This window comes from Ciconia boyciana, chromosome 1, assembly GCF_034638445.1.
Source record: "Ciconia boyciana chromosome 1, ASM3463844v1, whole genome shotgun sequence".
NCBI classification, from domain to species: Eukaryota; Metazoa; Chordata; class Aves; order Ciconiiformes; family Ciconiidae; genus Ciconia; species Ciconia boyciana.
The window spans coordinates 154,635,127-154,650,019 of NC_132934.1; the positions used below are offsets into that span (position 1 = coordinate 154,635,127).

At 50.7% G+C, this 14,893-nt stretch overlaps 1 protein-coding gene across 6 annotated transcripts; it reads right to left on the reverse strand.

The window, feature by feature from the left end:
* Positions 1–757: 757 nt before the first annotated feature.
* On the reverse strand, positions 758–8,727 carry ING1 (inhibitor of growth family member 1). Of its 6 annotated transcripts, none has more exons than XM_072849867.1 (3): positions 8,264–8,688; positions 7,344–7,471; positions 758–2,371 (listed from the first exon to the last, which is right to left on the reverse strand). In XM_072849867.1, the coding sequence occupies exons 2-3, from the start codon at positions 7,402–7,404 to the stop codon at positions 1,668–1,670; spliced, it is 765 nt and encodes a 254-aa protein (XP_072705968.1). In that variant the 5' UTR covers positions 7,405–7,471; positions 8,264–8,688; the 3' UTR covers positions 758–1,667. The 6 variants fall into 6 exon arrangements, with proteins under 6 accessions (XP_072705968.1, XP_072705969.1, XP_072705970.1 ...); XM_072849868.1 differs by lacking the exon at positions 8,264–8,688 and adding an exon at positions 2,463–2,562 and having other exon boundaries at positions 7,344–7,484; XM_072849869.1 differs by lacking the exons at positions 7,344–7,471; positions 8,264–8,688 and adding exons at positions 2,463–2,562; positions 3,095–3,954.
* Between the last annotated feature and the right edge of the window lie 6,166 nt (positions 8,728–14,893).

The window sequence follows — 14,893 nt, forward strand, 5'->3', positions numbered from 1 at the left end:
TATAAATTTTAAGAGAATGTTGTGTTCCAAAAAAAAAAACCAAAAAACCCAACCCCAGTCTCCCATATTCTTACAAGCCTCCTGTCTGACGCACCAGATTCCACAACCTTCACTTCCACGTCCTTCCTACTGCTGGTCCCATCCCCTTCTCACTTGCAGTGAAGGCCCCCAGAAGAACGAGGAGACGAAATCAGCTCAGCCAGAACGTCAGTCCCTCCAGCCACGCTGGTGAAGGGAAGTCTGACCAAGCTTCACTATAAAGCTAAGCGACAGAGGATCTGGGTACCTAATCTAATGCATAGCACCTTGGTCAGAGCTAGTATGAAGAATAAAAATGCCTACCCTGGAACAGCTGCAATAATACTTTGAAAATACTGTAACGCAAAAGATCTTTCTGCTGATAACAAACATGGAATAATTTATATCTGTAGTGTAAAAGCATGAAAACAACTGAACAAGACCAGCTCTATACTATCGATTTTTAGATAAATGGCCAGGTCTGGGAGTGACTGCAAGCACAAAAAGAGTAGAGGTGGATTGAAAGTTAAATGCTATTTTGGCTCTCCTGCGACCTTGCGGGTCGTAAGTTCTATGAAGATTCATTATCAGCACTGTAATTTGGTTACCACTACAACAGTTTCAGGCTTCCTAGCAGCAGCTTGCTGGAGCTGCTGAGGTTATAGACAATTTTTTTTAAAGCTATATGAATGATCATTAAACATGATTGCTAAAGAAGCAAACTGTCAAAGTTGTTTCATTTATTTCTTAATATCACAGCTGTACAGTTTTCATACATACAGCAGGAAATGCACATTGGTTACACAATGGCATTTGGCTGCATTTCCAAGTATAATACAGTAAGTGCAACTCCACTTAAAAATGTACATTTATACAACTTAAACAAATTAAGGATTGCTACACTACTATCTGTGACAGTATAAAGCTTCATTTATGTTAAGTCTCATTACTAAACCACTTCCTGGTTAAATATAAAACATAGTCGATCATTTTAAAATGGCCCTTGTGGTACTTGGCCAGCATATAAAATATTTGTTGTGTAAAATTTAACCATTAACTTTTTTTTTAAAAATAATCCTCTAAGCCTATTTAAAACATTTGCTACCGAACTGTTATACTGACACTTTGTAGCAGGAACCAAATTTTACCCTCCTTTTGTTTACTCTTGCACTGCTTATCATCGAAAGAAGTTACATTTGTATTGTGTTGCAGCTTTATTCAGATACAACCAGATGGCTAAACTATTTAACAATTTTGCTCAAAAGGTAAATAACATTCTTCAATAAAGAAAACGAAATTACATTTCAGAGATATTTGTCATCAAAATTTTAATGGGTAGAGTGCTACCAGCACTGGGGGGAAAAAAAAAAAAAGTATTAATTTATCCTTTAAGACCCACCCAAATATTCAGTTTAAACTCTTATAACTTTACTTTTGGAATACATTGGTCCACAGACCACAGTCTTGTTACAGTTTACCAAATGAAAAACAAAATTGCTTATTGCCGTCCCTATAACAGGAATGGTTCAGTTTTAAACCTCCTTTAAAAATATACATTTTACAATCCTTTCACCTCAACAAAGGTGACACTGACAATAAATACACTGGTTTGGTGGTTTTATTTTTCTTCACTAGGAAAAGTCTACAAACTACCTGTTGTAGGCCCTTTCTTTTTTAGACTTCTCCAATGCCTTGTCCATAGTTTTCTCGTTTTCTCCTCTACATTTGGGGCAGTACCATTTGCCCTTTGGTTTATGATTGAGTCCCACGCAGGAGAAGTGAAACCACTCAATGGGGCACTCATCATTATCGCATCCTATCATTTCTCCATAGGAGACTTGGTTGCACAAGCAGTATGTTGGCTCATTGGGGTCAATAGGAAGGTCTGGGGGAGAAGCTTCCCTCTCTGCTTTAGCCTTGGATCGTTTCTTCTTCTTGGACGTTTTTGCTTTCTTCTCCTTTGGAGTTCCTGAGGTGATGTCATCGTGATCATGATTATTTGAAGCATTTTCTCGATTCTCATTATTTCTTTGCCGCCTCGATCTCTTATTGTTGGGCTTTTCAGCCTGCGCGATTGTCTCATTCTTTGACTTATCTTGGCTGGCTTTCCCGCTGTTTCCAGTGGTATCATTAGTCTCTTGACAAGTCTCAAACAGTTCCACATGGCTGTCCACTTGCCTAGTTCTGTTCTCAACGAGCTCCACCATCTGACTGACGATTTGGATCTTCTCGTCCCCCAGTTCCTGACTCCGAATCAAGGCTCTCTGTATGCAGTGCAACATTCTTCTCTTCTGCACGGCATCTGTCTCTCGTTTAAATTTTTCATAGTAATCATCCAGGTCCTTCAGAATCTCTGCAAGGAAGAAATAAAAACTATAAATATTTTCAACAAGGAGAATGGCAAAACAAAGCCTTCCCATATCGTTCCTTCCATGCAGCAACACCTTTTTGTAACGCACAAAGCTGATCAAAGACAGATTCCCTGAAGCTGATATCTGACAAGTGGCTCACGACTCCAGTGGATTACTTTTGTTCTAGTCAGTCCTGCAGGAATAGAATGCAAATGCCGATTTAGAAAAAAAGGAGTAAATATAGTCCCTTTTGTGCATGTTGACAATTCTTCCCTTTAAACTTATCAGTAATTAAAAAGAACTAACTAACTAAACAAATACACACACCCCCCCATCAAAAGTTCTAAAATTAATAGTAAAATTAGAGGGGAAATCAATAGATTCTTTTTCCTGGACATTCGCTGTACAACAACATTAATATTTTTACTGAATGACTGGGAAAGTGGGAGAAAGAGAGTGGGACAGAAAGAAAACACAAACCAGTGCAGAAATCAGATGCTGAGTTACTTAATAATCACTATCATACTTGATAGCTGATGCAGAAGAACTCCAAATACACGGGGCTAGGCCCTAAGCTATGGCAAGTTTCATCCAATACTGCTAAGCTATTTTTGCTGAAAATGTGAGGCCACTTAAATTCTTAGGACTACAGAATTAGGAATACAATATCCAAGATGTCTAGATTATTTCCTCCCTATACTTTCTGTAAAAAACCTTCTGCTTACTTTTTAAAACACAAAAATAGAATCTTCATTAAACATTTACTGCAAAGAAGGAGATAAGAAAGTTAGAAGATAACATTAAAGATGATATGCAACAACTGGAGCAGCTAGAGCTTCCGATTTAAAATGCTAACATTGAAAATATGTTAGATCTTGAATTGCACCTCAAGGATTGTTCCAACAGTGTATGAGAAAGAACACTGCACAAAAGTGTTTAAAGTGTCAAGAATAGTTCTAGAAACCTATTTTTAAGCAGATGTTTTTGAGTTTCACTACGATACTCAAATCAACTCAAACATGCAGGACACTCAGCATTTCCATACTAAGTCCTCAAAACCACGTAGAATGTTTTTCCTGCATGTCCTTTCTTCTCCGATTGTTCCCTTTCTCACAGGTTAGAACATTCGGCCTTAGAGAAGCAAAACATACTGAGATATAAAATCTAACCTCAATTCACCTAACAGAAACCAAGATCTCATATACATGCAAATGGCATTACCAAAACTGTCTCTGAATGTCACAAGTATGAACCTACTTTTTAAAAACTTTTTTTCTTTTTTTAAGTAACTGACTGTGGTAACAGCAATTTACATATGCAACTAATAGTTATCCTGTGATTTAGGTTTTGTCTTGCCTGGGTAGATTTTTTTTGAACACACGCCTTCCAAATTTCTTGTGAAGACATGGAAAGTTTATGCAAGTTTTACTTCAGTTTTTAGAGCTGCAGCCTATGCTTCTCACATCAGTTAAGCAGGACCTGTCAGCAGGTACTGCAACACAACCTATCTGACCAAAATTAATATTTCAATATGTTATTAACTATCTTCAATATGTTATTAACTATCTTAAGCCAATGCCTTTTTTCTAACTAAAAAAAACCCAACAAACCACCAACAAACCACACACGCACAAAAAAAACACCAAAAAACCCCCCAAAACACCCATCCCAAAAACCCCATCCCTACCACCACCACCAAAAAAACCCCAAATGTAGAGAAGATTAAGCGTTCAGGAAGATTAAAAATCCAGTGTTAATTATTTTCAGTGGCTGAAGTGCAAAAGTTTTACGTTCGAAGTTCTGGCACTTGACTGATGTCATCAGTTTAACCCATCTGAAGCCGGTGCGTAGGCATCTTTCATGAAGAACACTCTCTCTCTCGACACCACAAAATAATTAGTGACCTAATGGCTTAAGCCGGGCATGAAGAAAACTTCAGTTCTAGCACTGCGTACGCACACTAACACTACAGCACCACACCACCTCCTGAAACTGCTGTGTTACGCAGGAGAAAGAGCTGGCTGCAATGATCCTGAATTCTGCGAAGCCCGGCCGAGCGCGCCCTGGGGCACCGACCCGTGTAGCAGGCAGGACGGCGCGGGAGCTGTGCCGCTTCACAACCGGCGGGCAGACAGGACGGGAAGCTGAGCACCAGCGTCGGGAACGTGTGATTCAAGCCGTGCGCCAGCTCGAAGGAACAGCCTGGCAGCTGCCCGCTACGGCCTGCAGGAGGACTGCACCACCGCTCCTCGTACCAGCACGCTCGGCTGGAGCCGCCCGCCCGCAGGAGGCTGCCTTTATCGGAAGTCCAGATTTCCCCTGGCCTGCTCTAACAGAAAGGCCAGAAAGCTGAGTTTTGCGCCGTTTGCGCGTTACGCAACCGTTCGCCCGCTGGGAACGCGCACCCCCCGCATCGCAAACGCCATTCAAACGGCGCAAAATAAAAAGGTGCCGTACGCTGTGAAGGCTTTATTCCCCGGACAGCCCGCAGCCCCCACGGGGGCTCGGACACCGCCGTAACGGCTGCGTGCCCACGCACGCCGGGAGCCCCCTCCCGCGCCGCCGCCAGCGCCGGGCAGCCGAGGCCCCCGAGGGGACGGCGGGGGCGGGAGGCGCCTCCGCGGGCGGGGGGGGCAGAAGCCACCCCGGGATGTCCGCGCTCCGCCGCCGCCGCCGCCTCCCGGCCGGCTAGGCGCTTCCCGCGGAGGCCCCCTCCTCCGGGGCAACGGCGTGCGGGACGCGGCGCAAGCAGCTGCCCCGGCCCGGGGAGGACCCGCCGAGGGCCCGCCCCGCTCCCGCCCGCCCCTCTGCGGCGCCACCCGCCGCCACCGGGGCCGCCCCTGAGCCCCGCCCCCGCCGCCGAGCTGGGCTCGCCCCGCCCCGGCGGCTCCGCCCCGCGCCGGGCCCGGCAACCCGCGTGCTCCGCGGCCCGGGGAGGGAGGGCGCCAGGCGCCGCCATTAGCGCAGCCGTTCCTAACGTAACGGAGGGCAGCCCCCGCGCGCCCGCCCGCCGGCCGGGAAGCGGCCTCATCCCGCCGGGCCAGGGGGCCGCCTTCTCCTAGCAACCAGCGCGGCGGCAACGCCCCGGAAGTGACGGAGCAGCTATTGTTCTCCGGCAGGAAACCGGCGGCCGTCCCCCCGGTTCGCAGCGTAAGAGGGGAGCCAGAGGAAGCGGGGGAGGAGGCGGCGGAGACCGGGCGGAGAGGGGCGTCGGCCCGCCCACCCTCGCGCCTATCAGAGCCGCCGACGGGGAGAGCCCGCCCCTGCTGGCCCGGTGTGCCCAATCGGAACCAGAAAGAACCAGAAGAGTGAAAAATAATAATTAAAAAAAAAGCAGCCAATCGCAGCGGGCAGAGCGAGCTTGAGCCCGCCCCCTCCAGCACCAGCGCGCCATTCACGAGCAAGAGGAGGCGGGAAGAGCGGCGTCCCCCGTCCCGAGAACACGTCAGTCACACTCCGAACGCCCAAGGTTGGCCTGCCCGCTGCCGCCGCCCCAGCCAATCAGAACGCACAGGCCGGGGCAGGCCGAGATATTCAAATCAACCCCACAGAAAAGTTGCTTCTCGAAACGTCACAGGGGGCGGGGCACAAGGCGGAACAGCCCGGCCCCAGGACCAATCGGCGGGAGGAGGTGGGCCGCGGCCGGTCCGTGGGGAGGCTTCCCCCCTATCAGCCCCGCCGGGGGCGGGGCGAGCCGCGCTATGCTAACGACGGGCGTTGATAAAAGCCGCAACGACGCCGAGTCCCCAGCAAAGCGCGGAGGCGCCCGCTGGGCCCGGCGGCGCGTGCCCGGAGCGCGCGAGGAGCGCGCTGCCCGCCCTGCCCTCTCCTTTCCTCTCTTCTCCTCTCCTCTCCTCCCCTCCCCGCCGGCCCGCGCCCCCCGCGGCCGCCACGGCCTCCCGAGGAAGTTTCCCCCGGCCTCTTCCCCCGGGAGCCGCCGGGCTCCCTGGCGGGCTGCCCGACGAGCGGCTGGGGGAACCGCAGGGCTCGCTGCCCACCGCCCCGAAGGCCACATGCAGGGGGGCGTGGGGCGGCGCGCCCGCCGGGGAAGAGGGGGTCTTCCCCGCCCGGCGCCCCGGCTGTCACCGCTGCCGGCGGCACCGAATAAAGCCCTCCCCTCCCCCCTTCCCGAGCGGACACCAGCGAGCAAGTGACAAAGCTGCCCCGAGCCCCGCACAAACTGGCCTCCCCTTCCCTCCGCCCGTGGGGCATGGGGACAGCGTGCCCCGAGTGCCGGCAGCGCGGGGAGGGGAGAGGGAGGGGGGGGGGCACTTCAGCCTTCAGCACATCCGTAAACCCGACCGTATCACCCCCCCACGCACACCCCACACCGCACACGCCAGTCCCGTCCCCCCCGCCCCACGGAGCGGGGCCGTTTTACGGGGTGAAACGAAACCCACCGCGGAGGGAGCGAAGAAAGCACACCCTGCCCCCCACTCTCGCCTAACCCCCCTCTCCTCCCTCCTTCCCTCCCTCCCTCCCTCCCTAGCTGCCTCTCTCCCCTACTACAGCCATAATGAATACTGTACATTCCTAAATGTTGTGCTGTAATCTCTCCCTCTCTGTCCACCCAGCACTTTCTTCGGTACCCCCAAAGCCTTCCACCTCAGCCCCACGGCCGGGGACGGCCCCCCTTTGTGCACCGCACACCCCACTTCCCTGCCCCCGCCTTCTTGGCCAGCAATTTACACAGAAAAGCAGAGTCCTTGCTTAATAAGAGAAGCTGGAGACCTTTTGTTCCGCCCCATGACAAGAGCTAACGCTGCAGATCAGCCCCTCTCTCTCCTCGGATCTCTCCTCCTGGCTTTCTCCCTCCTCTCACCTCCCAAAAATAAAACTACCATCCCTGTAGGGTGCAGACGGGCAAACGGAGCCGAGGCTCAGCTCTGAAGAAAAGAAAGGGAAAGACACCCTCCCCCCCCAGCCCCATACCACACACACACGGGCACACACACATACATAGAAAGCACTTACCTTGATATTTGGCGTCAATTTCCCTCATCAAGGAGACATTTCTCTGCAGATCGAAGGGCATAGACTCGATGGAGTCCAGATAATCCTCCACATAGTTCACTAGGTGAAGCTGGTCTCCGTTTGCAGGACTCAACATTTTCATCCGGCAAAGAAAAAAAAATATCCTTCCCCACACCTCTCTCTCCCTGTCTGTGCGAGAGCAAGTGCTGCTCCCTCCAAAGACGGTAACCCCGATGAACGGCTCACTCCCTGCCCACCTCTCTCTGTAGCTCCCCCAAAAAACCGAGAGAAGCTACATCTGACTCCTCTTGTGTGAAACAGAGGGAGAGACAGACACACACACACCCTCCGCTAGTCCCCTACAGCCAGCAGCAGCTGATTGAATGGCTGTCGTTGTGGGTAATTCACGAAGGAGGTGGTAGGAACAATCAGAGGGATTTGTGTGTGTGTGTGTGTGAAGGGGGGGGGGAGGAGGAGGAGAAAGGAGGGGGGCTTAAACCAGCTCCTCCGAAACAATCTGGAAACAAAATGTGCTCTGCAAAGTGTCTGTCAGAAGCAGCGGCAGCCCCTCTGCATGCGCCAGCGCCGCTCTGCTCCGCTTCTCCTCCGCTCCCCCCTTCCCCGCTCTCCTCACCGCCGCCGCCGCCGCTGCTCCCCGGTGATATTAACGCAGCCTCCTCGCTCCTATACGCCGCACTTGATCCAACGTGGAAAACCCAAATACCAGTTTCAAACACTTGGGAAACATTCAGCCCCGCCACGCACGGCGCATGCGCACCCCTCCCAGCGCTGTATACACACACACACACACACACACTGGCACACTCACCGCGCACACACTCTCTCCCCCTCCCCCTCCCGGAACCGCGGCGGGTCGAGCGCTCCTCTGCATATTCATCGTCCCTCCTCCCCTTACTCACGTTTGGGGAGGGAAGGCGGCAGGGATGCGGTCGTAGCGAGGGGGTGGGCGGCTCGGTGCCGGCGTAGGGAGGAAGCCCCCGCGGTTGGGCGGGGGGAAGGGGGGGGGGGAAGGCGGAGGCTCCGGTGAAGTTGCGCGGACGCTGCGAGGAGAGCAGCCCGCGGGGAGGCTGAGGGGACAGTGCGCGGCGCGGGGCCGGCGGGCTGCCCGAGCTTGCGAGCGGGGGAAGTTGGATGCTTTTGCGGTAGGGCACGGACTTTGGAGGAGTCTCTCGCCTTCTGCGAGCTGGTGGCGGAGGCCGCGCTCACCCCAGAAAGGAGCAGCTCCGAGGGCTTTCCTGGGAGGGACGGGGAGAGGGGGGCATTGGGAACCATGCGACGCCACGGCTGTGGCTGCACCGCCACCCCGCTCTGGGGGCAGGGCCGTACCCGGCGCGGTGCCGGACGCTGAGGAGAAACGCTGCCTCCCTCCTCAGCAGGCAGCCGCATCAATCATCCCCGCGGCGGGTGACACCCGCCCCAGCCAATCACCTCTTCCCTCCTGTCCCGCCCCGCAGCTCCCTCGGCCAATCGTCGTCAGGCGGGAGGGAGGGCGCCGCGGTGACAACGCTGCCCGGGATACCGGGCCGCGGCAGAGGGGGCGGTAACGTGCGGGGGGAGGGGAGGGAGGCGGGTGCGCGCATGCGCACTCGCCGCAGCGCGGGGAGAAAATGGAGCCGCCCGTTACGGACGGGATTCGACTACGTTTCCCAGCGGCCCCCGAGGGGTGGTGGGCGGGCGGGCTTGCCGCGGTGCCCCTTCCTCCGCGCAGCGGGCTGCGGCAGGCGGCGGAGAGGGAAGGGTTAGCGGGTGTTGTCGGAGCAGGGGGAGTGCCCCGGGGGGCGCTTGGGGCTGCGTTATGGAGTAGCCCGGCGGCGGGCTGCCCCGCTCCTCCTGGGCGCCCGGCAGAGAAGGCTCTGAGCGCCTCCGGGGAGGAGGCGGAGAAGGGGCGCCCGGTACGGCCCCGTGCCGCTCGACTTCTCCCCGCCAGGGTGGCCCGGGGGCCGTGAGGAAGGACCCCGCTGTCGGTCACCTTTCCCGGGGCTGGGGCTCGCCGGGGGCAGCCTGCCTTTGTTTCCTGAAGTTGCTGCCGTGGCCGTTCATAGCCGGCAGCTACCCCGCCGCGGGCCGGCCGGGGAGATCAGACCCTCCTTCCTCCCCGGGCTCCTCCGAGCCCCAAGGGGCTGCCAAATCCATCCTTGCCCCCCCCCCCCGTGCGGGGTGCTGAGGGGCAGCAGGCACACCTGGCGGGGCAGGGGGCGGCGGTAGGGCCGGGAAAGCCCTCCTCTCCCGGCGATGGCCGCCCCTGCCCGCCGCCCGCCCCGCTCCCCCCTCAGGCGGCGGGGCTCCGGTCCCCCCGCGCCGCGCTCTCCGCCGACCGCGGCGAGAGGCGGGACGGGCGCTGAGGGGAGGCGCTGAGGGGAGGCGGTGGCGGCCCAGCCCCGCCCGCGGGGCCGCGCAGGGCGGGCTCCGGCCCGGCGGGGTGTAGCGGCGTTGCCAGCGCCGGCGATTTTGCCTCGTCCTTCGTTAGGGAGATGCGCTCGCGTTGATCCGACATTTCCCCTCGGGAAGTCCCCGGTAGCCCGCAGACACCCGGTCCCGCCAGGATCGGCGGGGTCGGGTAGCGAGGAGCGGGGAAGGCGGGCCTGGAAAACCTACCCCGGCTCCAGCGAAGCAAAACAACGCACGCTTTCAGCCTCTTCTATTTTTTTAAAAACGTCATTGGCAATCCCCTAATTTAGGGGAGACTGACTCATCATTTCTAAACGCTCAGACTTGCTGGTACAGTCGTTGTTTACTGAGGCACTGATCTTGTAGGGAACAGAGGGAGCGAACGGCCTGACCAAGGACCTCAGCATCTTAACCCTATATAAGTATTTCTGATGCTGTCATCAGCTTGGTGTCTGAACGCCCAGAGTGGGGTTTTCAGGGGAGCACAGGCAGCTATTTACCGATCCCTCCAGTGGGAACCAAGCGCCGAAATACTTCTGAGCAGTGGAGCCAATTTTCCATAGCATAGACTAAGCCCATTGGAACTGACCCTGCCCCACTCCTTTGGGCAGATTTCAGAGGGCAGTTGCTCATTTTCTGAAGATACCTGTAAGTTCTCCGTTCTTTTCTTCCCCTCATTTTCTGTTTCCACAAGTTGCTGTACTTGCTGATGTAAACCTCAAAAACCTGAGATCTTAAGTATGTAAATGATGATGAGTACTACGGCATCTAGGCAGCGCTCCAAGACAGTGTTTCTGGACCTGTGTGTGCTGGTTTACCGTGGCATCAAGAGGGAGTTGTGTAATGGCAGCACTAGCCTGGGAACACCTATCCTAAATTGTTGGCACCACTTTGTTAGTTACAGCCTGTTTCACCCTTGCCTAGAAGAAGCTGAGCCACTGTCAGCAATTAAAGGTAGTTAACAGTCCCCTGGCTAGTATAAGAATCCAAGCCAATAATTATGACTCAGTAGAGGCAAGACATCTGAAAAGAATTCACGAGTCCCAAAAAGAGTCATTCTTGCAAAAAGTTAACCGCCATTCTAGACACACAGTAGTAATTACACATACAAATAAGAAATCAGTTTGTAAAAGTACCTGCTAATGTACTAAACAAGCACTTCTGTCCCTCCTCCTTATAGAAAAAAAAAAAAATTAGAAAGGTACAACTTTCAAGTGTAGTTGTGGCCTGCTAGGCTTCAGTAATTTGCTCAAAAGTATTGATAGGCTTGGATGCGCTGAGGATAGAGAGCTTGGAACCATCTGCCTCTTAAAAGTGCCATCTACTAGATCTTCCTCTGTTAGCCTCTCATATGTTGCCAGAAGAGCAACAGAAAAAAAACATCATCGGACTTTGCACAAGTCCTACAGAGAGGATGGGACTGAGCTCACCTGAGACTGCATTTGGTATACACTTTGAAGGTCCCCTTTCACAGTTCCCGAAGATGATTCTCAGTGCTTTGTGTAGTGCTGTCATCAAATATACTTGTACCCAGAAATATCTATTCTCTGCACCTCCCTCTAGGCTCAGCAGCACTTTAGCCATCTTTTTAGAAAGCTGGGGGTGGGGGGGGGAATCAGGTATATGTGTACATCTCCAGGTTGGAAAGTTTTGGGGCATGTGGAACTGACACCCATTGCCCATCTCTGCTGCTTTTCCTCCTCCTCCTCTGCTTTCTTTTTACTTTGGCCTCTTGTCTCTGAACTGCAGTAGGTGAGAGATGGGAGATTTTGAATGGAGTTTCAGTTGTTCTTTTGTATTAGGGGCTCATTTCTTACTCTGGTGGAGCACTCACAAGTAGAAGTGTAGGGAATGATTGTCATGTGTCAGAGAAGGAAGAGACTTGTGGGCTTGATTTTCTTCCTATTTTCTATACTTCACAGAAGGATAAAGTATCCAACTCTCCTCCTTCTGCTTCCAAGCCCCTTTGCTCTGATTACAAGAAATCTTTCCTGTTTAGAAACCCAAATCTCTAGGTTTTTCAAAAGTTTCTTGCGGCTGTTACCTTACTAAAGATCTAAACTCACAGCAGTGGGAATCAAGGGAACCTATAACCAGATCAACAACTCAGGCAACTACTGTGGAGCGTATATATTACGTATATATAATATAACATGTACTTCATATAACATAAATATTCCAGTAATTATGGTTATTCCAGTCATTATGGTTATTCCACCTCATCAGCATAAAGTTCAGAATTCTTACTATGAGGAACATAAAAAATCCCAAACCTCCAAACATGTTCCACAAATGCAGATACTGAATATATGAGGATAGCTGGTATAAGGAATTCTGTCTGCTTCCTTTCTGTTTCCCTGCCTTAGTTGAATATTGCTATATGAAATACTATGTAATTACTACAGCTGTGTGTTTATTAGAAAATATAGTGTCTTCTGATCATTAGTCATTATACTTTATAGGTACAGACGAATCATGTGAGTTATTCCTTCTAATGAATTGCTGTTTTTCACCGCTTAATAGCTTAATCCCTCTCTTCTACAGTTACGTATGGGGTTTTTTTTGTTTGTTTGTCTGCTTACTCTTTATGAGGCTAAATTCATACTTACCTGGGTGATGATAATAGAATTTTACAAGTCTATTCATTTTGCTTACGGTTGAAGGTTTTGAAACAAAACTGCACAAGGTTAACATGCAAGATGAGCAGAGCTGAGGTTTGCAAGTATGAAGACCAGCAGACAAGCCATAGTTCACGCGTTCATGCAACATGCTTTGTCTGTGCACTGGCCAGTGTACACCATTTACAGGTATTTGGGCACAGATACCTGTTCATGTCAGCAAACGATGTGGGATTAATGGATTCTAAAATCTGGAGAACAAATCTAGCTGAGTCGGTCCTTTTTCTGCTTCCCAGTAAAGGCTCAAAAACTTCACAAACTTCCCCAACACTTACTTAGGCCTGCTATTCTAAACTTTTTGTCTTTTTTTTAAGTCAAGTCCTGCTGAAGAAAATGGGTATTTCACTGGATACAGCTCCTCATCTCTTCCTCTGCTTGCCCTGGGACTGTTGCACTCACTGCCTCTTTTCACATCTGTTTTCTGGCTGCTGCCATCTCTTTCTTGCACCTGCTGCACCTAGTGAGCTTAAACAGCACTGGCATTAAAGGTGAGCGAAAAATTCTGACTGGAACTAGGAATCGTGTGTTGCAGTACAAGGCCAAGGCAGAAGCACATCTGAGTTGTGCCAGCGTGGAGTCAGCACAGATCACAGGGAGCTTATTCCACAGGCTCCACACTCCCACAATGAGTTCAAGAGAGATGCACCTCAACAGTTGGAATCTGCTGACAAAGACACCAACCCGACCCCTGGCCAAATGCAAACCAACCCTCAGGCTTGTTTCTGTAAACTGTGGCGCAGGACCCAAACACTTCTGATGAAAAACAGGCAGCATTTGTTAGAGCAGTTGACGGGTAGGTTGTCTGAACAATAGTAGACAGTGTTAAAAACTCCGGGTCCAGCCTACTAGGCTTTTGATAAGAGCAGGAAAGTTTATTTTGTTCTTTAAGTCCACCAGTGAAATTTCTGTTTCAGTTTTATTTCATTTCCCCAGAATCACTCTTTTAGAATAGGTATCTCAAGATGATTTCTCTTTTATAAAAAACATAACTCTTTACTTTGTGAATATTTGGGGGAATGGCCACTCAACATTTACAATATTTCTGAGTCAAGCATCTGTAATAAACTTGAAACAATTTTTATTCTCCTTTTAAAAATTAAATGAGATTCTTAGACAAACTGATATGCACCTAGGTTTTGTAAAAATAAAAACACTATAAAAGGCAAGTCAAAATGTGTCTGTTATTCAGGCTACTACAAAGCGCTAAGAGAAATTCAGTCCACTGCAGTGGATTTAGCTCATCTTTGCTTTTGGTTTGTAGTTTGCCTTTACAACCTTTCCCCCCCTTATTTTCTCAGGTTCAGCTTCCTTGCCAGGTTCCTGAACTAGAATCTGACAAGAAGGGCCACAGATACTGGAAACATGTTATTGATAACACAACAAATGCAGCCTTTCTCCTCTGTCAACAATTCTAAGATGGTGTAGTTTAATTTTTTAGAAGAAAAATGCAGCACCTTTAGCAATAGGGGGAAAACTGTAAAACCTTACAAAGCATGTATCTCTTAACAATAAATAGAAAGGAAAAATTAATTTTTAGCTTAATTTTTATTTACTTACAATACAAAACATGCTCTGGGGTTTGCCCACTGATCTTACCTCTTGGGGACAAATCTTGTAGGTAGTCCTGGTCTTAATACCTGGGACTGGAAACTAGAAAATACATGAGGAGCCAGGTGAGCCAGAACTCCCAAAGAGCCTCCCTGCCCACCCCAGAAGTTTTGCAGAGCTGCTGGTGGAGAGAACACACAGCTGTGCTTCTACCAGATTTTCCTTTTCTATCAAGCCCAGAAGGGAAACTTGTCTTCTTGCATAGGCAGATAAAGGGACACAAAATATATAAACCCATTCTAAGGTGTTCAGGAGCTACCTCTTTACCTTAGAGTTTCAGTTTTTATTTAAAAAAAAGGAAGTTTTAGCCATAACAGCTCCTAAGAAGAATGTGAGAAGATGACCTGACAATATTAAATACACGGTGTCCCCTTGAAACAAGTTTACCTGAAGCTCAGATAGACACACCTCAGTGGGACTGTGACTAAGAGATGTACTGCTCTGGAGACCACATCTCCTACTAGCTATTCAGCAGAAAATACAGAAGTAACAGGAGTACAGCAGGCCCAGGCCTGGTATTGATGGGATGTACCCTGGCAACCTCTACAGGCATCTTCTACTCCAAGTGGAAGCAGAGATGAGTCTCCTGATGGAGACAGAACATCCTTTGCCACTATTCTGCCTCTCTGGTGGTAGATGAGTATGGTCTCATTCCACATGTCCCAGGCCAGGAATAAGGGTATCAGGAGGGGAGGTAGTTACAAGTGGCGTAAGTAGAGGTGTGCTTACAGCGATAGACCAGTTGTTTCTGAGAATGTTAATATTTTTAAAATACATAATCTATGGTTAAAATCCATGAGGATTAGTATTGCTTTTCCTTTTAAATTACATTCTTTTGGTACTTCAGGGCTTGTA

What these genes read in the sequence shown, in the direction of transcription:
- ING1 (XM_072849865.1), bottom strand. Translation starts at nt 8,636, where the DNA reads ATGGTTCCCAATGCCCCCCTCTCCCCGTCCCTCCCAGGAAAGCCCTCG. An exon ending in GCCGCCTTCCCTCCCCAAAC is followed by an intron (nt 2,372 to 8,263) that starts GTGAGTAAGGGG and finishes TCTTCCTTGCAG; the next exon opens with AGATTCTGAAGGACCTGGAT.